This window comes from Ambystoma mexicanum, chromosome 2q, assembly GCF_040938575.1.
Source record: "Ambystoma mexicanum isolate Mex_15411 chromosome 2q, UKY_AmexF1_1, whole genome shotgun sequence".
NCBI lineage: Eukaryota > Metazoa > Chordata > Amphibia > Caudata > Ambystomatidae > Ambystoma > Ambystoma mexicanum.
In genome coordinates, this window is record NC_090924.1 from 209,405,859 (window position 1) to 209,431,875 (window position 26,017).

Genomic DNA, 26,017 nt, shown 5'->3' on the forward strand with positions numbered 1-26,017 from the left:
ACCTAAGAACACATATTACATAAAAAGAACAGAAGAAGCAAAATATATCAATGATTACAATGCAATAATTGCCCTCTTATGGAATGCAAACATAGATGTGCAGTACATTGCAGACAATTCCACTGCAGTTGCACAATATGTTACAGCCTTATTAACAAAAGCAGAAAAACAGAGTTTCAAAACCTCTGGGATGAACTATCATCTGACAAAACACTGTCACAGAAATTGTACAGCTTAGGCATAAAAATGCTCTCTCATACAGAATGTGGCTGCTATGAAGCTGCAGAACATTTAACCGGTACTGCTTTGTATGGAAAATCTGAAAATATAGTATGGCTAAGTCTTGGTCCTGCTAAATCTAGAACAAGATTTCTCAAATCATATGAGGACATAGAAACAATAGCCAAAAATGATCCCAACCGCCAAGACATTTTGAAAAACAATTTACTAGACACATACTACCCAAACAGGAGTACCATTTTGGAAACAATGTGTCTATACCACACAGCCCAAAACTTCACATATAAAAATAATATAAAACAAGATGAAAACAAAGGTAGATACAGAGTGACAAATTATGAAGGCAGCTTAGTTAAGCTTACCAAGCGAAGCTTAATTAATCATATCAAATTGTCATTAAAAACTCCTCAACATAAAGAACTATATTAAATGTCCCTGCTACAACTTTTTAAACCATGGAGAAAAGAAGAATAGTTACTAGATATCTATGACTCCTATGAAGACGCGTTCAAAGCAATTGAAAGCACTATAACAGATGTAAACTTTAGACAGTACAAAACAATGTTGCACAATGAACAGCAACACAAGGAAGAACTCCAGGCCCAACTAGATGAGAACACTCCTGACAGTAGTCAACCTTCTGTAACAGGAAGGCAAGAACCACTGGGACAACCACTAATAGCAAATGAGGCAGAATTAGCTATGACAGAAGTAGAAAACACCATGTGTCACTTTGAAGAAAATATAGAAGACTTCACTCTACTGAAATCAAAATTGAACAATGAGCAGGGCAGCATTTTCCAAGAAGTAACAAAACAAATTGAACGTGGTATACAACATGAAAATAAAAACTGTACCTGCCAAAACTACAAACCTATACTGCTATACGTCAGTGGTGAAGCTGGTTCAGGAAAAACATTCTTAATCAAAATCAACAGCAAGTTCCTTCAACAATTGAAAAACAACAAACTGTTAGCTGTTGTACCTGCCCCCACAGGTTTAGCTGCCTACAACAATACACTGATTACTACTCCTTCCAGTAGAACACCAAAACAAATGAGAATATTACAAACTTTGTACAGAAGCTTCAATGGAACTACGCAGAGTTTTGAAAAAAATGAAAATGCTTCTAATAGATTAAGTGAGCATGGTCTACAACCTAATGTTTGTTTTGATACACCTCAGATTAAAAGAGGTACTCAAAACAGACTACGATAAGTTATTAGGAGGAAAACACATTCTTGTTTTCGGAGATCTTCTTCAATTGACACCAGTGAAAGATGAACCTATTTTTAAAACCTTAGGGCACAAACTCTGCCGTAAAACTCTTGGCAGCAGAGGAAATGTCAACCTTTCGAGAAAACATGCACCAGTCTGCAGACATCACATATGCCAACATTTTAAAAAGTATTAGAGTTGGTGTACTATCTCAAGAAGCACAATCGATATTAAAAACCCAGCATATCCATGCACTCTATGGCCATAACTCATGTGCTACTGATGTCATGGAAAAATGTGCACACAAAAATGTCAATTGGAGGTCCTTCATGCCAGCTCTTGCAAGTTGTTCAAAATTCAATGAAACAATGTTAAAAAATGAAATGCAACCAATAATTGAAATTTGCTCCACAGACAAACTGCACGTACATGGTATCACACTACCCATGTGTCAACAAGCCACAACAAGACTAATTACCTTAGAAGACTCTGGGCCTCATTACGACCCAGGCGGTAAGTTACCGCCTGGGCCGTGACTTTACCACCATGGCGTAAACTACGTTTACGCCATGGTGGTTGGCGGACTTACCGCCCCATTCCGACCTTGGCGGGGCGGTAAGTCCCCAATCCCCATTTACCCTTCCCCATTCCCATTTTTTCCCCATAGGGCATAATGGGAGTGGGGAAAGCGTTAATTACGCCACCGTAAATTACGGTGGCGTAATTAACTCCATGGTCCCTTAGCACCATGGATTTTAACACCTGCTAAAAGCAGGTGTTAAAAGCTCCATGGCGCTAAGGGACCTCGTAATCAGGCGGTAAGGGTCGGCGCTGTTTACGCTGCCGTAAACCCCTTACCGCCTGGGTCGTAATGAGGCCCTGTATATCCAACACAGCTGGTTTAGAAAAAATACAAAAATTATCTTTAAACTGTAGAGTAATGCTTAAACGTAACCTTGACATGGAGCAAGGACTAGTTAATGGAGAAATTGGTACAGTTGTTGGCTTTCAAACATACCCACGTGACAACAGCATTCATTTTGTCAATATTCTCTTTGACAAACTATCAGAAGTTAAAAGGAGAGGACTTTCAACTGCCTTCTTTTCAAAGACATGTCTGTACGCAGAGAACAATTTTCTCTAACTCTAGCATACGCACTCACCATTCACACACCACAAGGTCTTACCCTAGATAAAGCATTAATAGATATTGGGAGCACAGTCTTTAAAGAAGGCATGAGCTACTGAGCATTATCATGCTTACGTACACTTAACTGACTATTTCTAATCAACTTTGATACAAGTAAAGTAAATGCTGATATTCCTTGCATTCTAGAATATAATAGACTACGTTCACTGTACACCCCATCTAAAAACCTATCCTGTTCCACAAAAAGCAAAACATTGTAAAAGAAAACTACTTCAAACAGAAACACAAAAGGATCTCACTGCAAATCCTCCAAAGAGAGTAAAAAAATCCAATACTTCATCAATTACTACAACCAAGGAAGAATCTACTCCTCAAAGTAACTCAAGTACTTCTTCAAAGAAGCAACACACATTCCAAAAAATGACTTGGACACAGAACTATCAGGTCCATTCAAATTTTCAAATATAACTGGTGTAAATTGCTACGCAAATGTAGCACTAAATATTCTATTCCAATTGACACCAATTATTGACAACATTTACTTACACAATAAAGACCAATTGTGTTTGCAAATGTTAGTCCTTCATAGAAATGCAACCAACACTCCTGACAACACCTACAGTGTTCATGGAATAAGACAAGAATTAGACTACTGTGCTGGAATAGTCAAATTCACTATAAACTCACAAGAAGATCCACAAGAATTTCTAATGTATTTACTACAAGTACTGGAAAACAAAAACATATCTATAAATGAAACCTTTCAGATTTCATACATGTGGAAACATACATGCACTCTCTGCAACCAAACCATGTAGCACAGGAACAAATCCCAAATGAACGCTTCGTGATTGTATCAATACCTAACTGTGAATCCATTCCATTTCAGCAACTTGTACAAAATGCAAACCATGGCAGATTATGTACTACCTGCAATTCAGATAATCGCTCCACCTTACAAATACAGACACATAGTAAATACGTAATGCTAATGCTTTTATGTCACAATGCAGATGGTCCCAAAAACAACTGCAAGCTGACTGGATTCACACATGGTCAAGAATCACTTGGTAAGAAAACCTTCACAACAATAGGTATAATCTACCACACAGGAGCCACAACCAATGCAGGTCACTACTCTGCATACATAAAAAAGAATTGTGGATGGTTCGAATGTAATGATAGTACCATTACCTTAAAGCAGAAATTACCAGCAAATCTTATAAATGCTTATTTAATATTCTTAAAACCAAAAGGTAATAACTAATCTGTGCATAAACATTAACAAAACTTCAATTAGAAAACTATAAAAAGTTAGAATACGCCAACAGGTATCTAACTGCCCCAAAATTCTGCAACAAGCCAACAGATAAAAGATTAGCAAGAAACAACAAATATTGTTTTTTTTTTAATCCAGCATGGATTTTTTTCCCCACAGACCCAATGATTTAGAAAACAAACACAGAAAGTGAGCAAATTGCACAGCACACTGGTTTTAAATATAGTACTTCTAAAGTACTAAATATGAGGGTCGAAATAATGTAGAAATGACTATTATGCAATGTAATAACTCATTATGAACTACCTACACTAACATGTGATCTTTTCTTTTATCACAGAAATTGAAAAAGAAAGTCTGCTCCAGTTATCCAAGTCATGAAAAAAATATATCTAATCACAAAAAGTCTAACAGTAAGTTTATAATAGTTCAAGTCACAAATACTGCTGCATAACACAACCATTCAAGCAAACATCTAACCATACACCACAATCCAAAAATGTTTACTTCCATGGATATGTTATACTGCAGTGCTTGTTACCAAACTCTACAATCTTAATTGCATTACTTAGCCAAAACTTCACATACAAATTCTACAAATCAAACAGTACAGAAACTTTTGATTTGTGGATATTTGCTGGATGTTTGATTGTATGGGTGTGTTATGCTGCGGTGATTGGGGCCAGGGCCTAGAGTCGTGGGTGCATGGCCGAAAGACTCTAGGCCCTGGCCACAACCACCGCAGCATAACACACCCATACAATCAAAAATTGAAACTGTACTATATAGGCTACTTATACAGGATATTAATTACAATCAACGCTCTACTAACAACCCAAAACCAATACCATACTAAAGTAAAATAGCCAGTAGTGCATTTGTTATGTCCGCGGACAGCCGTGAAGACTGCGGACATGATGAACAGATCAGGGGCACCTGCCATCTCAACAAATACAGCATTTGATTCATCTCTTACTTCCCCACCCTCCACAAGCACTCTTACACACCAACACACTGTATTTTTTTCCCAATCATCGCTGCGCTGTCCACGGATGTCCGTGGATCCAAGATGGCGGGCGCATCAAAACAATGAGACGCACCTCACGCTTCATCCCAGCCATTCAGCAAACACGCTGCATGTCTGCGGACATGACGCAAGCCGTTTAGCCAATCGGTGTCCTGTCCGCGGAGGGAACAGGGAAATGTGTCCGCAGAGCGGACTTAGATATCACTAATTTTTTTAGACCTACTTTTTGGTCGTTTTAAAAAAAATACTGGACGGATTTCCACCAAATTAACAAAAGCCTGCTTTCGGGACCAAGCCGCTATTCCTGCCACAAATTCGGTGCAAATTTGTCCAGCGGTTTGAGCTGTAGGCGTGAGCAAAGTCTTTTCCCCATTCACTCTATGGGAAAAAAAGAAATTTTGCGAGCCCCCTTTTAACTTTGCCCCCCGCACCAAACGTCACTAAACTTTTCAAAAAAAATTCAGAGTGGGCCATATACTTTTTTTTGCAAAGTTTGGTGTGGGTTCGTACAGGGGGAGCGAAGTTATAAGCCACCCAAAAAGTGCTCTTCGTATGGGATTAGCAACTTAACCATAACTACACGGCCACTACTGTGGGCCATGTAGTATATATACATATATATTCAATGAAAAGAACTTTAGTTGATGATCAGTTAACGTAATAAAAGTATCACAACAAAACCCTGGAAATTCAGCTAAAGCCACCTTAACTTCACGCCCCCTTTTGCGCAGCCTATAACCACAATGATGAATCACAGATGACTTCACTGATGACATCACTAGTGACATCAGCTCTCCACTCACCAGCGGCCAGAGTAGAACCCCTGCATACAGACACAGTTTTCTTCTGATTTATGGATGCTCCTTCAATCGCAGACCCTGTCCTTGGACAGCCGGTGCTGTCTCTATGCTGGAAGCTATGCTTCTCTCCATGATGCTGCTACGTATTACTTCTGCCCCTACTGTGTGATTCCCTTTGCCATCTATCGCCATTTAACACTCCTACTCCCTTTAATCTTGCCCTGAGTGGTGGGATACGACTTTTGGAGTTAGTGGGTGGCCTCAATCTCTCACTCCTTCACACTTATAATTCTGATATCATCTTTTACCAAACTACTGCAAATGAAAGCTTCACAGGTAGTGATATGATGTATGTGTAGCTGTTGACTATTTCCCAATGTACTCATTGTTATGAAATACTCTAAAATGCTAGAATCACATATGTAGAAACCTGCTTGTTCTGTGGTGTGATGGAATTATGAAAATGAGTGGGTAAATCCTGGGCATCAGCAATGACATGGCTTTGGTTTTGCAATGATAGAACTGATAATGATGTTATATAAGCACCCTAAAGCCACAATCCACGTAAAAGGCATTTTCTCACACTACCTCCTGATATTTAGAGGTACAAAGCAGGGGTGCACCCAAAACCCGCTGCTCTTTATACTCTCCCTAGAACCTATGATCCAACAGAATTGCTTGAATGAGTGAATCAAGGGGATGGGTGCCCCCCACGGTTTGATCAAAGTTTCAGCATATGGTGAAGAGGTACCGGCTTACCTCTAGGATCCAGGGATGTCCCTCCCTCCCATTTTTGGAAATGATCAACCAGTACTGTAGTGTATCGATATAAAGTTAACTTAGGTAAAACAGAACTCATACCTTTAAACAATCTGTGTTTTAGAGCTCACATCAAGCATTGGGGTCTCAAATGGCAACAAAATAAGATCAAATACCCGGGCATTGACTTCCCCAACCAAAACCTTAACGTCCTAAAACTGAATTGCACTAGGATTAAGTCCAAGATTGAGTGGTTAGTGAACAAATGGTCCCTGCTACTTCTTGCATGGTCGGGACACCATGAAACAATGAAAATGTGCATCTCCCCCATCATCCTACATAGTCTGGTGATGATACTCCTCCAGTGGCCCTCATACTTTATTGAAGAAATCTACAGGTTAAGTAAGTTTCTACGGAAAAGGAGGAAAGTCAGGGTATCCCTCGATAGACTTCAATTGCACCCTCCTCAGGGGGGAGTGAAGTTTCATAATTTAAAAAAGAACCTGAATGTGTATGGAACAAACCAGGAAATGGAGTGTGCCATGTCCTATTCGAGGACATGGTTAACGGAGCCACACAGCTCCGTCATGAAATTTGTCCACCAATGGGGATGCGCGATGCTCGCACATGCGCAGTGGGAATCCCGCGCTGTGGCTCAGTTCGCCGGCATCGTTAATAAAGACAGGTTGAACTTCTCTGTGACTCCTATAGTGATTGCCATGCTGTGGTGTTGTGTGCTGTCTCATCCCTTACATACACTCATTCAGCAGTGGATGAATCTGAAAATACCCACAAGAAACAGGACAATGGCAATGAAGGTGCAATTTTCTTTTTAATAAAGACAGCCGCAACTGCAAATATGCACTGCAGATTAACTATCGAAGTGCAGTAAAGGACACCAAACCACTGAGATGTCTGAAGGTGAGCCATGTGAAGATGATGTACACACCGCATCAGCCTTTGGCCAGCCTGGGCCATTCAATATGGGTGACCAGCAAGCCCTGGGACCATGGATAAGGAGGTTTAAAAATGATCTGCATGCCCATGACGAAAGCATGCCCAACAAATTTGCCAGGAGTTTTCTGGTGAATCTAGTTGAAGACGAAGTAGAGGACCTCATACCTACTTTCCTGCCAGAGGAAGTTAAGACATATGCAGGTCTCAAAGAAGCGCTAAACACATATTTCGACCCACAGAGCAACATTGATCATGAGAGACACGTCTTTAATATGGCATGCCAGAGAGTGGGCGAGTTCATCGACGCCTTTGCAACTCATCTTTGCAAGTTAGCGGCGCACTGTGAGGTCCACAAATTCACAAATGAGGAAGCCATCAGATTAAGGATCATAGAAGGATGCCTGCCATCATCTTTTAGAAAGAAACTTCTCTGAGAGCTGCTTCCTCTAGTGAACATGCTACAAATGGCCAGGACGGAGTCCAGAGTGGACACACAGGCCTTGCAAATCGAAACCACTAAGGTCCCTGGAAGGGAACAAATACATCAGGTGTCACCAGAGACTTGAAGTAGACATGCAAGTAACAATGCGTCCAGGGGACCTGCTTCGTCTAGGAGATGTTACCGATGTGGTCTCTGATTCCCTCATCAAGAAGGCATGAAGTGTCCCGCATTTGGACATGCATGCACTAAATGTGGCAGAGAGAATCACCTAGGTCGTCTGCAACTCTCCAACTGGACGGCCACAGGGCTACAATCTCATAATCTCCAAACAAGAGCCTAGCATGTACAGCACTGGTCCAAGAAGAGATGAAGGTGCGAGGTGAGACCATGTAAGACATGTCAGGCAAGTTACCAGAAGGTTTCCAACACCCATACCCTCCAGGGAGATGACCCAGCACGACTATGCTTATATGATGAACGGAGTGATGACTTCACCTGAGGGCGACATGAACCTGCTAGTAGGAGATCACCAGGCCAAATTTCTCATGGACACGGGTGCAACCCTAAATATCATGTGCGTGTCAGAATTTCACAAGATGACATTTCCGCAGCTAAGACCGTCTGACCTGACGATCTTCCAGTGGGCAGCCAGAGGGCCAGTGCGGAATCACAGGATGTTCTTCAAAATTATACAAATGCCCACAAGCTGAATTTCATGTACTACAAGGGAATGCTCCCAGTAGTAATCTACTGGGACACCCTGCTGCTCTCAAGATGGAGATCGCAACGGTGACCTACACCATGCAACACAGACTTTCGGTCACACAGGTGTTCCCAACTCTGTTTGAAGACATTGGGTGCCTTAAAGGAGACCCTAGTGACACTCCACATTGATTAATCCATACCGCCTGTAGCTCAATACCCAAGGAGAAAACGTATCTATTTACAACCACTCATAGAAAAGGAGGTACAATGTCTACTGGGCGAGGATACAATAGAACCGGTTGATGGTCCGACTCAATGGGTGTCCCCCATAGTGGCTGTGCCCAAGAGAGGGTCACCAAACAAAATATGCATGTGTGTGGACATGCGGCAAGCAAGCAAGGCCATTGAGCGTGAGAGACACCCTGGAATGTATCTGGATGACATGATCAGCCTACTAAATGGGGCAAAAGTATTCTCGAAGCGTGACCTGAACAAGGGACATCATCAGATCAGAATAGACAAAACATCCCAGTACATTACTAGGTTCGCCAAACCAATTGGACTCTTCAGATACAAGAGACTCAGTTTTGGCGTCTGCTCGGCAGATGAAATATTTCAGGAGAACGAGCGGAAAGTAATTTGTCAAGTGAACAACTGTTTTAATAACAGTGATGACATCCTGATTTTTGGAGCCACCACTGCCCAACATGGTCAAGCCCTTCAACAAGGTTTCACAGCACTGGTAGAGGCCGGTCTGACATTAAACCGTGAAAAGTGTGCCTTTCACAAGTCTCATCTCAAGTTCTATGGACATATTTTCTCACATGAAGGCATGAGCCCTGACCCGAGAAAAGTTGCTGCCATCTATGATATTTCAGCCCCCAAGGACGTCAGCGAGGTCAGCTCTTTCTTAGGAATGGCTAGTTACTGAAGCCAGTATCTTCGAGACTTTACATCCACCAGTGCCCCTCTCAGAAAACTCACCAAGCAAGGTAGAATATTACAATGGACACAACAGTGTGATGAAGCATTCATACAAATAAAAAGTGACATTGTCTAGGCAGAACACAGGGCATACTTCGATCCTAACATGTGTACAGAGGTAACTGTTGACGCCAGTCCAATTGGCCTTGGGGAAATCCTGGCACAGCATCGGCCAGGGTGAGAATCTCCCAGGACAGTGATTGCAAATTCCAGCAAGAGCCTTTCAGAGGTAGAGACCAGGTACTCTCAACCCGAAAAAGAAGGACTCGCCGCTTTGTGCGCGTGCGGCCACTTTCAAATGTTCCTCTGGGAAAGCCATTCAGAATTGAGATGGATCACCAAGCCTTAGTGACCATCCACGGAAGGTCTCAATGCAAGATGCCCCCACAAATAGGAAGATGGGGCTTACGACTACAGGACTATGATTTCACTATTGTTCACAAACCAGGAAAGGTAAACAACTCAGTAGATTTCATGTTTCCACACCCGATGCTGGATTTGTCCACTGATGACTCAATGGCAGAATAGTATATCAGCTTGCTCACTCATCACGGCCCCCAAATGGTAATCATGCCAAAGATTTTCCTGGATCACACAAGACAAGATGTCATGCTGAAGAAGGTGCAGTATGTGATCAGATCCAGAACATAGAGAGACACAGACCTTACAAGCAGGCAAGGCAGAGATCGTTCTGCAGCTGAACTACATGCATTCATGCTGGCCTAATAGCACAGCGAGTAGACCGCTCGCTTTGACATCTGTGCAGAGCCTGCTGACACAGGTTCAAATCCTGGCAGCGCCAAACTCAGCCTTTTATCCATCCGAGGTAGATAAATGAGCACCACACAATGTGGGTAATAATAAGCAGTGCTCAGATGCCTGAGGGTTTGTAGTGCTATATAAAATGCAACATTATTATTCAGGAATGTATGAGAAGAGTTGCCGATATTGGCAGAAGGACTCATCATGCAAGGACATCGAATATTGGATCCCACAGACCTGCAGCAACATGTCGTAGACCTAACTCACAAAGGTCATCACAGGATGGTGGCCACAAAGAGACTTGTGAGAGACACTATGTAGTTCCCAGGAATAGATCAGATGGTGGAACGCACGACCAATGCATGTCAGAGCACCTTCAGACCTAATCATTTAGAACCTCCAAAAACGTCTGTCATGCTTGAGTTCCCATGGACTCACCTCACAATCACTTTCTTTGGACCTTTTGAAGAAAATAAATACTGGCTAGTCATTATCAATGAATATTCCCAGTTTCCTCTGGTACACATGATATTGTCTATACCAGTGCTGGATAACATCTTCACTGCATGCGGAATTCCAGAAATACTGAAGTCTGACAATGGTCCACCCTTCAGCCTGGAGTTCGCAAAATTCATGCAACACATGGGCATCCACCATAGAAAGATCACTCCACTATGGCTGGAGGCAAACGGCATGGTGGAACGATTCATGGGCAGTCTCAAAAGAGTCCTCCAACAAAATGAACTACGGTTCATGTCACTCAACCAAGCTGTTTGCAACATGCTCAGCGACTAGAGAAACTAGCCACATGGCATGACTGGAAAGTGTCCTTCAAAATTGCTGTTTGGCCGAAGGACCAAACTTCCTCACCTGGCAAGTGATCTGAGGGAGGATGTGAAACACATAGGTTCAGGCGCACAATGCTGCACTGCATGAGGCAGAATTGCGAGGACATACAAACATCATTTCTTTGATAGCTGGGGAGAATACATTTTTCAAATAACTCTTAGATTGCCCTGGAGGCACCCCAAATATTCCCTTTTGGGTGTAGACAGGAGATTTAGGGGCTGAATATGAGATTCGGTTCAAGCCTGATTCATACTGGAAATGTCTTTGGGTTCTTTGTTTATTTGTGGGAGTGCTTTAATGGACATGATACAAAGAAGGTGTGTTTGTGTGGTCCTGCATCACACATGTGAGCCGGTCCTGCAAAAAATTAACATCTTCAGCATTTGGGAGATCCCCTATAGCTTTGTTATTGATGCCACTGTTTGATTAGGTTGTCTGTGTGAGAGCGTCCTCTAGGTGCACTAACCGTTATGGCTAACCCAAGTACAATACACTGGCCAACCCACACATTTTTATGTGCAACATATTGGCTAACCCTCGCCATTCTAATTGCCATACATTGACTAACTCTCACATTTCAATGTGCAACACCTTGGCCACCTCTAAGTGCATCGCACTGGCTAAGCATCACATTTCTAAGTGCAATTCATTAGGTAACCCTCACATTTCTAAGTACAACACATTGGCTAACCCTCTCATTTCTAAGTGCAACCCATTGGCTAAGCCTCACATTTCTAAGTGTAATACAGTGGCTAACCCTCGCATGTCTAAGTGCAATACATTGGCTAATCCTCATATTTCTATGTGCAACACATTGGCCACCCCCCAGGTTCCTTCTAAGTGCAACACATTGGCTAACCCTCTCATTTCTAAGTGCAACACATTGGCAAAGTCTCACATTTCTAAGTGTAATACAGTGGCTAACCCTTGCATTTCTAAGTGCAATACATTGGCTAACCCTCATATTTCTATGTGCACCACATTGGCCACCCCCCAGGTTCCTTCTAAGTGCAACAGATTGGTTAATTCACATATTTCTAAGCGCAACACATCGGCCACCCCTAAGGTTCCTTTTAAGTACAACACATTGGCTAACCCCAACGTTCCTTCCTGAAACACATTGGCCACCCCCAAGGTTCCTTCTAAGAGCAGCACATTGGCTAACCCTCCCATTTCTAAGTGCAACTCATCAGCCACCCCCAAGGTTCCTTATAAGTACAAAACATTAGCAAAACCTCACACTTCTAAGTGGAACACATTGGCTAATCCCAAGGTTCCCTCAAAGTGTAACACATTGGCTAACCCCTAGCTACCTCCTAAGTGCAACACATTGGCTAACCCCAAGGTTTCTTCCAAGAGCAACACATTGGCCACCCCAAATGGGCCAAACTTCACGTCTCCTCCAACACATTGCCTGATCCCCTCAAACTACATCCATGTGCAACACATTCTCTGCCCCTCCAAGTACGTCTATAAGGCTATTTTAGGAGTGCAGCAGGTAATCTACACAATGTTCTGGTTTGATGATCGTAATGATGAAGTGGCAGGGTTTTAATTGAGCACAGTAATGGCTGTGCTCACCGCCCGTGCCACCTTACTTTAGTTGCTGCTCTAGGGTGCTTTGTCAGGTGTCTATGGGCGAACAGGGGCTAACAGGGGATGGGAGCTGCCCAGAGGGGAGCTGCCCTTTGCCTTGCGCCCTCAGCCGACTAGTTACAAGCATCCTAGATCAGACGATTATCACGATAAAACACTAACTGTTCCAGTTAAGAATTTTGCCTGTGCCTAATCTAACGACCAGTTGGCACAACAGAACCTGAATTGAATATTCTTAATGTTAAACTAAGAAGGAGAGTGGAATATACTTTCTTGTGATGTGGGGGCTTTTCCCGACTGCTTTCAGAGGACTTTTAAGAGTAAAACAAAATGTATTACCAGAAGTTGGTTCAATGAAGCATGTGTGATGGAAAATAATCGCTTCTGGGGGCTTTAAAATCTCCAGCTAGATCCAAAAGAGATATTGTTCAGGCTACAGCCAATTATTGTATAGCCCTGGATAAATGGAAATCTGAGCTGGATAAGCAAGCATGGGCTGTACTGCTTGATGCTGTTTCTGCAAAAGACTGAAAGAAATTCAGGGAGTTTGTGGCCAATGGGCCTGGTTATAAGGGAACCAAAAGGGTCATGGGATCACATGTGGATGCTAAGGCTTGGGTTGAGCATGTGTCCACCTTATATCATGGCTCCAACTATTCAATCTATTGCACAGAGACTACCTCATCCCTGTCACTCAAGGAGGTCTCATTGGCAATTGCAAACTAGACATGTAATCGTGCCCCAGGGCCAGACGCATTCCCCTGCTCACCTTTACCAATACCTTATTGACCTTTGGGCCACATTGTTGACATTATTAGTGTTTAATGCCATTTTGGCGTCTGGTCAATTTTCACTGTTCTGGAAGTTGGCTATTATTTTCCCCATATTCAAGAAGGGGGTTCTTGTAAGCCCGATTTCTTAAAGGCCCTTTAGTTGCTTGACACTTCTTTTAAAATCTTTGGGAGACTACTATTGGGGCGCTTTGAATCTTGGATATTCGAAGAAATTATTATTTTGGATATACAGTTTGGGTTTAGACCGGGGGTAGGTATTGTTGACCAGGCATTGCATTTGTATCTTCGTGTGGCTCACTCTGTCTTTTGCAAAAGTGAAGCTATTTACCTTTGCCTTAATGGACCTTAGTATGGCCTTTGAAAAAGTGAATGGCGCTCTGGGCTGTACTTGGGTCTATGGATTGCCCAAACGAGATCTTGTCTGTGTTACAAGCAATTCACAACCAGGCGTGTGTGCGATATGAGGCGGAGGGGCAGTGCACTGACTTTGTTTAGGTCGGCCAAGGCTGCATTTTAGCACTGGTCCTTTTCACTTAGTACATCAATGGACTGCACGATGCCCTGGTGGACTCACTGGTTGACTATGCAAGAGTGGGCGGCAGGCCTTTCCGATCTTGCACTATGCCAGCAACACTGTTCTGACTGCCCGAACCCTCAGTGCACTGCAAAAGTTGATTCATGTTTATACAGCCTTCATGAACAATCTGGACCTCAAAATGAATACCTTGATGTCTGCTGTGATGGCCTGAGTTGGGGGTAAATGGACAGTGAAGATGAACCCAATGAAATGCAATGGGGCAGTTATTCCCAGGAGAAAGGAATTTGACAACCTGGCTATTCGCTTTCCAGCTGCGGTAACTGGCCAGGCTCACTTATGCAAACAAAAAATGAAGATGAGTCTGAACCTAGGAAGCCTCTTCCGTTTCATGGCTATGTGCCATGGTCAACCTTTGGATATATTCCTAAATGTTTAGGCGACCCAGGCAAAGTTTGCATCCATGTATGGAACCTCACTTTGGGGCTATGCGAATGTAACAGATTTACAGACCCAGAAGAACAAATTCCTGAAACGACCATTGGGGCTCCTTGGGTTAGCCCCGAATGTTTCTGTCCATACTGAATTGGGAGTTGGCTTTTTAGATGATCATTGGAGGCTTGTTTCCAATTTTTCATTTGTTGCGCCCACGGTCTAATGCCAACGCGGGCTTAAGCCACTTCATTATTAAAGCCCTACTAGCCAGGGAATATTGGCACACAATTCCTTGGCATTCCTTCATAAGAGAAATGTCCCTGATACTTCAGTGTGTCCTTTGTGCAGGAATGCTGTGGAAGATGCATCACACCTCGTGATGTTCTGTCCAGCCTACAAGCACATTACAAAAGCAACCGTTCTCCCTGTGCTCAGGTTTTTATTTTTTTAGGGAATGTTGTCCTGCCTTGCTCTTTCTTCTTCTAGCTGATTATTCTCATGTAGTCTGTGCTCTGTTGACTTTCTTGAAAAAATCGATGCACTTGACAAAGGTCGTAATTAATATGCATCCTGAACAGACAGATTTAGACAGGTTTCAATACCAGTACATCATGGCCCTCATTACGAGGTTCTAGTTAGTAACGGTGCCGGTGCTTCAGTGATTTATCTGCCGGCAGGGGCCTGAATTCCTGGCAGCTCACAGCCCCTACCGGCAGACTTGGGTGAGCCGGTCAGGGAAAGCTTTTTACCGGCACCTTATTTCCAGACCAGGTCACTTATATTGAGGGCCCATGTCTGTATTTAATTGATTTTATGAACTAAGAGTGTATTTTGATCTGGAATGTTTTCTTTTCTTTTTAGAATCATTTGATGGTTTTTATCCTGTGTATATTCTGCTTGTTTGATGGATTTCTGCATCCGAATAAACATATTTTGATTGATATCCACTATTACTATAGAAATAATGATCCCCTTTGTGGGCTTCACAGGCCGGTAACAGCCGAAGCCCAAGTTATAGGGTTAAACGAAACGAGGACCTTCACACCGGGCACCGGCCGGTGCAACCCGTAAGGGAAGAAACTGGGTCATTTTTGCTATTGGCATCCCGGATTTCTAACCCAGGGTGCTGAGCAGCAAAGCATTTCTTTGAATGAACAGGCCTGACCAATTCTTTCAAACAAATCAAATAGTAACCTAAGAATGCCACCATGGAAATGGAAAGCAGTGTTGCATGGTGAGCCACTCTTCTATTTCAATGGAGGCCAAGGAGTTGTTTAGGAGCAGCTTCGGCGGTAATGGCTCGGAATAAAAATCAGGTAAGTTGGTGGGGGTGGGCAGAGGCAGTGACAAGATTGATGGGGAATTGGGAGAAGGTGGTAGGGGGTGTGAGTAGCTCTCAGCATGCTAAGAATGTGGACTTGGAGCATGAGATTCAGCCCGTAATATGAGCACGCTGATTGGCTGCAGGGTCCTTCTCGAAAGAATTGGCTGACGTGATGCTTGAGGACCAGTGGTATTAGATCAGTGGCATGTGCTCATCCGAACTATGCCCGTGAATCATGGAGGTTCCGAAGTAGATATATGGGAGGGACATTTAATTGAGTTGACTTTCAATAACGGATTATGTAGCGCTGCACCCTCTTTTCTTTGATGGACCCTTGACTCGCTAATTACATCAGGTGACATGGACAGGGAAATAGTATCAGGATTTTAGCATATATTGTGATATATGGCATATTACTTTTTTAATTGTTGAAGTAGGAATGTATTGTGCATTGCTTCATTATATTCAGATAATTCAATATCATCCACATCGACCTTCTATTTTTAGCAAAAAGTGCACTCTGAGATTTCTGATCTTGATTTCACAACCAATGGGAGTAACACACCAGATAACAGTGATTTATAAAAGAAAAATCTAAGCCTGGATATGTGATGTCTCCATGAAACAGACATTTGGGGACCTTGATCCTGCAGCACCTGTTCTCCTTCTGTCTCTCCCATTCTCCATCATTCACCTTATTTGTCCCATGCTCTCTTGTCTTTCACTGTCTCTGTCTCTCTACCTCTCTCGCTCTGACACTGCCTCCCTTTTTCTGTCTCGCCTGTCCCCCATCTCTCGCTGCCAACATACAATCTATATCCTCTCCTCCCAATCACTCTCTTTCTTCAATATCACCTGAATTATTTCTGCTGCCAATAAAGCTGCATACACCTTATCATATCTGTGCTTTAATGAATACTTGCATTTTGGCAGAGTGCGTTAGAGGTAGGTGAAGATGGCAGCCTTGTAGGAGGATTCCCCATCCAAGCCGTCACTGATCCATTCAAACAGGGAACTGTGTGAAGATTGATCGCCTGCAACCTTGGGGGCCCCCGATGCAGGTGCACCTACTGCTCGGTTCTGAGGGAGGGGATTACAGTCTCTTCCCGGATGTTTATCCCGCTGCTGGTGCCATTTTGGGAGCACTGCTATTCTCGACCCCTGATCCCCTAGGGACGCTGTTAGTCTCTGGGATGAGAGAGGCGGATAGGGGTTTGGCGAGGATCAAAACCCCTCCCCACTGTGGCATCGCATCATTGAAAAGTAAGACTGAATGTACACTGTTGTTCTCTCTGTGTGGCAGTACGCCTGCCAACATATACACTCCCCGAGCTGCTGGGCCTGCTACCAAAATACTCTGGATTTCTTCCTCCACCCACTGCTGATCTGAGGTGCCCCCCCCCACCTTCCCCGAACCCAAAGAAACCTCCCTATGTTTATTTCATCAGGAATCCTGCAACAACTGCAAATTAAAACAGGACAATTAAACACTGACATTGGAGGAATTGGGGAGAGACATAGCTCTCAACCATTTGTGCCGAAAAGGCAGGTGAAATCACCCGATTTTGTTTTTGGTGGGTGAGACGCCCATTGAAATGAATGGGCGTGCAGGAGGCTTGGCGGGTGAGTCAGCTGTTTACAAGGCGGGTGACACCCGCCAAAAGCGTGTGAGTTGAGAGCTATGGGAGAGATCAGATTAGGCACTGATAGGAAGCATGCACACATTTGGTTAGTGCAGAGACTGGAAGGAACGAAATGTGATAAAGGACAGCAAAGAAGACAAAGCACTGCGTAGTACTGCCGAAGGGGAAACAGGGATTCAGAGTGGCTATACTGAAGATCGAGGATCAGTTCACACTTCTCTAACCAGTGTTTTTCTTTCTCTGATGTATGCTCGTTTTGACAGACAAAAGTCACGGAGGCACCAGGTTTCTAACACATTTGAAAGCACTAGGAGTTTCATCAGAGTCATTTATTTATTTGTATGTATTTATTGTGCATTTGTTAGGCGCTTATACAACAAGTGAATTGTGCTTCGAAGCGCCCAGAGTGCAACAGAGAGGGAACATGTGAATGAAAACAATGCATACACTGGAGGATAAAGGCGAACCTACTAGGCCTCATGAGCATTCAGAGCGTGCAAGTGCAGAGTGAGAAGAGGGAGGAGGGAGTGGAGGGTAAGTGCTGGAGTGCCTGTGCTCGTGGCTGAGCAGCAGAGGTAAGTACTCAGTGTAGTGAATGTTAGGGAGCATTGAGCTGCAATAAGTAGGTGAGTGCAGGTTTACAGTGGGAGCTAAGACAAGTGCTGTGTGTAGGCAGAGGCTGATGCGATTGGGTGTGTGAGGCCAGGGCCCCCGAAGGACACCTAAGGGTCCTGGTCACCAATCACAGCGACTGTGAGATTAGCAGAGATGGGAAGAAGGGAAGGGGGAGGTGAAAAGGAAAGTCTTGAGGAGCATCTGGAATTTGAGGAGCTCCGGCTCAAGACGAAGGGGAAGAGGGAGGCTGTTCTATAAGAGGGATCCAGCTGAGGAAAGAGATCGGCCTCCGGGCGTCTGTTTAGCGAAAGGCTTCACACACAGAGAGAGTTGGTACCAGGGGAATGTAGAGGTCTAGGGTGAGAGTATATAGCGTGGTCCCCGGCCCCAGACAGCCTTATGGATGATGCTGAGGGATTTGAATTTAATCTGTGCAGCAACTGGGAGCCAGTGAATCAGTGCTAAATCGGAATAATTGATTTAGAGTTATCAGAGTAATCATTAATTGGGGTGTAATCAAAGTGTAATTAGATCAAAATCGGACAACATGACAGCAACAAGTAACTCCTCTCAAATACCTGGCTGGACCTTTGATGATCTAATGAATTACTTCTTCAGGCATTCTATTGAGCTAGCATGAAGTGCTGATTGTGTTCATCACAGGCTGCACATAGTCAAATAAACCACCCCACCAACCTATCAATTCAGCACACTGATCAGGCTGTGTCTTGATTCACATTAAGTGAAAAGACAAAAACATGACTGTACTGCAGTAGAAAAAAATATGGAACCACAACCCAAGGAAGTTAAACAATCAGGAGTAAAACATGCCAAAACCGAAACTCTGATTCCCTGCTTAGCTATAAAAGACAAACAGGGCTGGAGACTGCTCTAAGGTTAGAGTTTGTAATGAAGTTGACAGACTATGTATGCAAATGTATCCAGTCTACCAAAAGAACAATACAGATCTTATCCACCTTCAACTCACCTGAATCGAAAATACCTGAATCTAAGAATCACTGAGACAGATGCTAGAGTTATTAAATTAGAAGATACACCAAAGAAAGCTGAAGATACATAGGGATCTTCTAAGAAAAGACCCAGAAATATGTCAAAACAAATCACTTACAAGTAAACAGAAATTAGCGATGGAATCTATGAAATGTTCAATGTAGCAAAAGAAAAGCGAGGACACAAAAATATTATGTGAAGAATGTCTGGAAGAATGTTTACCGAAAACACTGAGCTTGAAAGTAGCGAAAAGAGACTTTGGAACTGATAGGGTGCATAAGAGTGCCTTCAGGCATGCTGCAAATGCAAACCTCCAGAGCCCAATCATTTTCAGGACCTTAAGGCAACAACACACCCACACAATCTTGCAGGATGCAACAAAACCTTTGCCAATTATCTGGCTTAACATATCTATTATCACGAAGGAGACGGTGAAAATAAGGAAATAATTACTGTCATTTTGACCTCAGCTATACGCTCCGGGCATCTGTTATGCTTCATAGGCCTGTTCAGTTTGGCAATCAAAAACCAAGGAAACTCCACAACTTTTAAGAGCCAGAAGGTCTGAAATAAAATCTGAAATTTCATAAAAACTGAAGAAATAGTAACCTGAGATCTTGTCCAATGAATACATAAGAATCCTAAAATCTTAGAGCCTCTGATTTCTGGATCTTTTCTGGCCCTGTGTAACACCAAAGTCAAGACGCTGTCCTTTACCTTGGGGTGGCTGGGATTACTTAGAGGAACGTTTTTGGTAATGATATTGAGGCCTCAAGAGTTCTGGTTCCCTTTGCTGTTTAAATGTTGTTGTTTCAACATTGTACTTGAAATGATAGGTCACTGCATATGTGCACTTCATTACCGTAGCACACACTGGGCCTAATTACGAGTTTGGAGGTAGCCATGCCGTTTTTAGCGGCATGGCTACCCCCAAACTCGGGTCCGGGTCCCGCAAAAGGGTACTTACCGTGCCATCCCAACCTTGGAGAGCCCGGTAATTCCCTTTTGTGGGACCCAGAACCGGTATGTCCCCATTCCCATTTGAGCCACATAGGGCTCAATGGGAATGGGGAGGATGCTTACAACGGGCCAGTTAATGACAGGCCTGTTGTTAGCATCCTGTACTGCTAGGGGGTCCCGCTCTGCACGTCTGTTCTGGCCAGGCGTACAGAGCGGGACACGCTGCAGAACTCGTAATGTGGCGGACTGTTATGAACGGGCCGGTCCCTTACCGGCACCGTTCATACCGTGGCCGCCACGGTCGTAATGAAGCCCACTGTCTTACAATTTGTACTGCATGTGCTACGGTATGCTCATTGATTACTCATATGCTCATACATTACCATCCACATGTTTATGTTCCACATGTTTATGTTTGAATATTTCTGTTTCAGTAATTATAACGCGCCTTAGGCCCAAAGGCAAACGGGTGCACCTCTTCCATCATATCCTCACAATTAGTTTATCTCAACATTGTAAATATGTTCATATTCAAATTCTCTCTGAGGAGCATGTATGCGTCACTTATAATCACCCTCTTCTGGGAGGCTAACTCACTTCACAGGCTTATACACATAGAGGCAAGTAAACCCAAGTATTTATCTTCTGAACTATCCACATCTAATCAGTCCAATAGTATGCTCCAGTTAACAACCCCTGCTCCCTTAATTCCCTAAATAAGCACAATTCTGCCTTTTGTATTGTGTCTTGTTGGTTATGTTATGTTATATCCCTAGCATTATTTCAACAACTATTTTCTTGCAATACACATACTATATTCTGCTTCAAAGATGTAATGTTTATGACACACCACTTGATGTTTTTTACATGAACCAGTTGCAAGGACTCCACTTGCTTTTATATACTAGCCAGGGTATACAATTTCTACTGTTGTTCTTACATTACATTAAATAGGTATATGTGTGGAGATAGAGAGCTGCTTATCACTCTAAATCACTGTGCTTATATTGCCTCATCTTCAGGAGTGGGTGTGGGGGATAATGTTGGGGATTACTATACAAGGATATATTTGTAGCTTCTTTCTTCCTTTTTCTCTGCTACTGTACTACTTGGAACTTATTTTGTTACTTCTCAGCTTCTTTCTTTTCTTTTACACTCTGTGATTTAGCACAGGACACTGAAGTGAGGTTGGTGGTGTTAATTCCATCCCTCACATTAGGCAACACTTATCCTGACACCTTAATACCTTATGCTATCATAATACATTCAACAATCGCTCTGAGGTTCTTCCATGTGACCTAAACAGTCAATGGGCAATTTTGAGTTCCCGGTTTCATAGATAACAACAAATAAAATAATTAATGTTAAAGGGGGATCATACTCCTCTAGTCCATGATTTATCAGATCAGCTTGAATAATGTCTGACATGTAGATGTTATTCCTTTATGTAAAGGGAGGAAACAACCACTTAAATATTTGAACATCCTGGATTGCTGTGCCAGACATAAAGGTGAAATAATTCTCCTACACGAAACAAAAATGAACAAAAATCTGTGAATGGAATGGTTGATGAGGCACTGTATTTTAACTATAAACAGAGACACAATGGTGTTCTTACGATCAAATCTCGGAAGCTAATATTAAAGTACAGTTTTTGATGGCAGATAGGGTGGTTCACTGGATTCTAGTTCAGCCTTCAGCGAATAGCATGTCATGTATACTTTGGTCTCCTACCCAAGATGCTCCAACATTCTGGAAAATGAAAATAATGTCTTGGATTTATACTCAGCACTTGATTGGGGGAGACTTTGATCTCTCCATGGATCCCAATTGAGACAGATAATCACAAACATGATTTAGGATCCTTAGACCCCACAAGACTATTTCCGCCATGTGTCATAATTTAGGCACTAAGGATATTTGCACAATATATCATTCAGTTACACAGGAATGTACCTACTTCCTCCTCCCTCCCACCAACATAACTCAATAATTGATTAACTACTGATTAGTCAGCAACATCTCAGCCATGTTAAAGATACCACAATTTCAACAATTTGCATATTTGCCCATGCATGCATTTCAATGACCTTCGATACATCTGTACTTCGAAAAGAGACAGAAAATGCAGTGCCTAAATGGCATAATATTTGAGGCAGAATCAGTTATTATTTTTGTGTTCACAACGCTAAGGATAACATCACGATCGACTTACCTCCGGATGCAATGAAACATTGGTTAAAGACAACAATAAACAACATCATAACTCATTAAAACAAACTTTTCAAGACAGAAATAGGAATAGAAATAGAAAAAAGCCCTAAAATCCTCATAAGCTCACATATAATTTGTAAGGATAACAATACCACTCAGCAGTTAACAAACTTAAAGTCAAATTACAATTCACTCTTTAGTAAACGTGCAGGACTTGGGTTCAAACTACAGCAGCTGACTTTGCTCAGCTAATAAAAGTGGTTGACTTCTCGTCAATTTCTTAAGACATAAGAAATCTCACTACAGTATTTCCTCCATTAAGGAAAAGTAAGGCAATAATTAAATTGACGTGCTCCTAAGAAAAATGACCTGTAGCGAATCAGAAATTCTGACTGAGAAGCACTGATTAGCCCATTTACTAAACTCAAGATAGTTAAAGCCAACAAATTGCTCAAACGTTGGAAAGCTGCATGTCCTGGCAAATGTACCGCACGTTTTTAAAAAACATTCCTCTAAACTATTGACTCACATCTCTTCCATTTCCATTCTTTTTAAAGAACGGCAAATATGAGGTTTTACATCAAAAGTCCCAATCGTAGTACTCCCAAAACCAGATGAAGATATGCAACTCCTATCTCACTTTTAAGCTTAGATTGCAAGATATTTGCAAAAATATTTGCTAATAGATTAAACAAGATTATTAATATATCACTCTTGGAAACTATCAAACCCTACTTTGCTGTATCATAATCTACACTCAACACTATGAAATCAGCAAAAACAACTGAATGTATTGTACTAAAGAAATGATGAACAATTCAGGGCTAAAACAGGCACAAGAACCACTGACATATCCAGGCTTGGCCCTTGAAGATGAGCTGATCGAAGCCAGAGGCATTAGCAAAAACAAATGCATTAGTTGAGGAGATCGCAAAAGTGGTGGCTTAAACTTTTTTTGTGTTGATGCCGATCTGAAGATTTTGAAAAGTCTATCATGGGAGACATTAACTAAATGTTAAGGATGCTTCCAGAAAGAAGGATCGACCCCTTCTTCAAAATCATCGATAAATAATTAGATAATTTCCTTTGCCCAAGTACAAAAATAAGAATAGCATTACGGAAACCCCAAAACCCCAAATCGAAGGTGGAATCACTAGTGATGCTCTTTTCTTTCATCAAATATCACCTGAATAGATCACACACAAGCCAGTGGCTATCTTTTCCTGGTTCCTCATCAAAACCAAGCACCTGGGTGTATGACACTCAAGACAGTCATATGAATTTTCTTGTTACCACATAATTAAAAATCCCTTGCCAATCACTGTAAATTATTGCTCTCTTATCCAATCAAAATCATGTGTGTCCTGTATACCACTGAAGGTAGTAACAGTGACTGCGATATTTTTTTTATTCCTCAAAATACCATCAAGAATGTGTGTGTTTGTGTGTATGTGTGTGCGTGTGCATGTGTGTGTGTGTGTGAGAGAGAGAGAGAGAGAGAGAGAGAGAGAGTGAAAGGGACACATAACAATGGAAGAAGAACCTACTCAGAATTCAAATTCTAAATCTATTTGATCTACTCTAATTGTAAACAAAGAGTTCTATTGTAATGCAATATCTATGCAGTACCCCTACCCCAACCATCCTGCCTCCTTTAACGCCCTGGACTGATCAATAACCTCAGAAGCGCGTATTTTAGATACACATGAGTTTAGACATGCTTCAAATATATTGCCTGAACCTTGAATAAAGTTTGAGGAGTTTTGATTGGGTCAATATTCAGACATTTTAAAGTTGGGAGGAATAGGTTTGCTGATGGCAATTAGTGAATGCCATACTTCTTTGATCCATTGTGTGGTAGCTCCACTCTCCCCGAGCGATGTCCCCAGTAGGCATAGTTAATTATCGCTTATTGATTGTGGATTCTTTGAAGAAGGCTGTTGTCATCTTTACTAAAGTGTGTGTGTTGATAGGAAAAGAAGGTTACAACAAAAAAGATCCAATTGACATCCTAGCATGTTTTGATAAGTGGGATGTTTTCCAACAGAAATTAAGATCATATAATTTACTATTCGAGTTACATTTTGTGCACGTATCCACTTGTATAGCATTCATGTTGATAATTAAATTTTGAGAAGGAAGCATGCACTCTTAATATAGATGGTGGTGTGCGCCAATACACGCGAGTGATCCTGAAATTATTTCGCATGCACACATGAATTACTGGAGCAAAGGTTTCCTGAAATACAAATCTACACTTACAGCCATGGTGGGGTCTGGGCTGGAAAGGGCCCCAGGATCTCCACTTCATCTTCACTAGACTGGCAGCAGCTGCACTCGTAGCATTTCTGGCAACAGTTCCTACAGGTCCATCTGCACAGTATAATGTCTGAGATCTTAGAGAGAAGGCCCTGAATCATGGGAAACAGAAGCAAGATGCATTACTCACATAACAATGCAAGGTGGCTACATAGCAACAATTCTTGGCCTTTTGGTGAAAGAGCTGACATTTGGTTCTCGGCACTTGGATGCCATGTACAGGCTTTAGAACTATACAAAGCCAATTTATCTCGTTGTACTTGCTTACTGAAAATCTATTGAGTATGATCTCTAGACAAGTTCCTAACATCCTTTGGGTAGGTCGGTGTAAAAGGCCTACAGACACTCATTTGATATTTTGACAAATAGTACTTTATTTTACGCTTTAATCTATATGACTTACACACCAAACATGTACATTTAGACTTCTAATAGTGATAATATTTTAGATGCCCCATCAAAATATTGCTTGGTTCTGTGCCATCCACAGCTCCCTGACCTGTTGGTCCAGCCTGCTTTGCTTATCACATATGTGCTTAACGAATGTCCTCTCATGTGTCTTTCCTCGCCTCTTCACGTTTACCTCTCAACGTCCATGGACCTGTTCGTGTGACTGTTAGATCCTGAGTTCTACCTGTGTAAGATAACTGCAACAACATAACCATGAAGGAAACCTAAACTGTCCACTAGAAAACCCAGGTTCTGGATATCTGTCAGCACCCAGTGGACCCCTTCTCAGCAACTGTTCTTGTATCTCCCTCGCCCCCTGAGGTGGAAACTTCCTTCAGAAATCACGTAATAACCTTCATTAACTTCATCTGTGCCTGAGGGTGTCCATCTTGCCGGGAATGTTAATAAGTACATCTTCATGCTTCACCAATACAATTCTTGCAACCATGCAAAACTTTATGATCTCGTTACGGTTTACTGTTTGTCTTCCTTCCTTGGTTGACCACCTCATGTTTCGTGGCCCCTCTCCAGACTCTTCTGCCAAGCAGATGATTTTACTCTAATTGCAAATCTGCAGATTACCCAAATCATCTTTGATTATTTTATGATACCCAGGTCTGTTATCTGAATGAAAACATTCACCTCCAAATGAACCATCAGCAAATCATCCATCAATCTATTCCATGACAACTCAAAGAAAGCTCATTGCAGGTGAAGCACTCACAACACTTCTTCATATCATTAATGCATCCCTCTAACAAGGCAATGAAAATGGAGCAGATTCTGCCCATTATGAAGAACCCCACACCTGGCCAATTATACTCGCATCATTCATCCATCATTATTCAACAAGTTAAACGAGCAGACCGTCTCAATCTAGTTGCACAAAAGGACCAATCAGCACAATCTATTGAAGGACTACCTACTAATCCAGTTTCTGACTACAATG

The 26,017-nt window shown here is 42.3% G+C and overlaps 1 protein-coding gene across 1 annotated transcript in view; it reads right to left on the minus strand.

Annotated features, from left to right (window-relative positions):
* Positions 1-26,017, minus strand: part of SYT17 (synaptotagmin 17) — a 962,035-nt gene that overhangs the window by 832,542 nt on the left and 103,476 nt on the right. Inside the window, exon 3 of the mRNA XM_069647133.1 lies at positions 24,562-24,710. Coding sequence (XP_069503234.1) covers positions 24,562-24,710 — 149 coding nt within the window. The remainder of the gene's footprint in view (positions 1-24,561; positions 24,711-26,017) is intronic.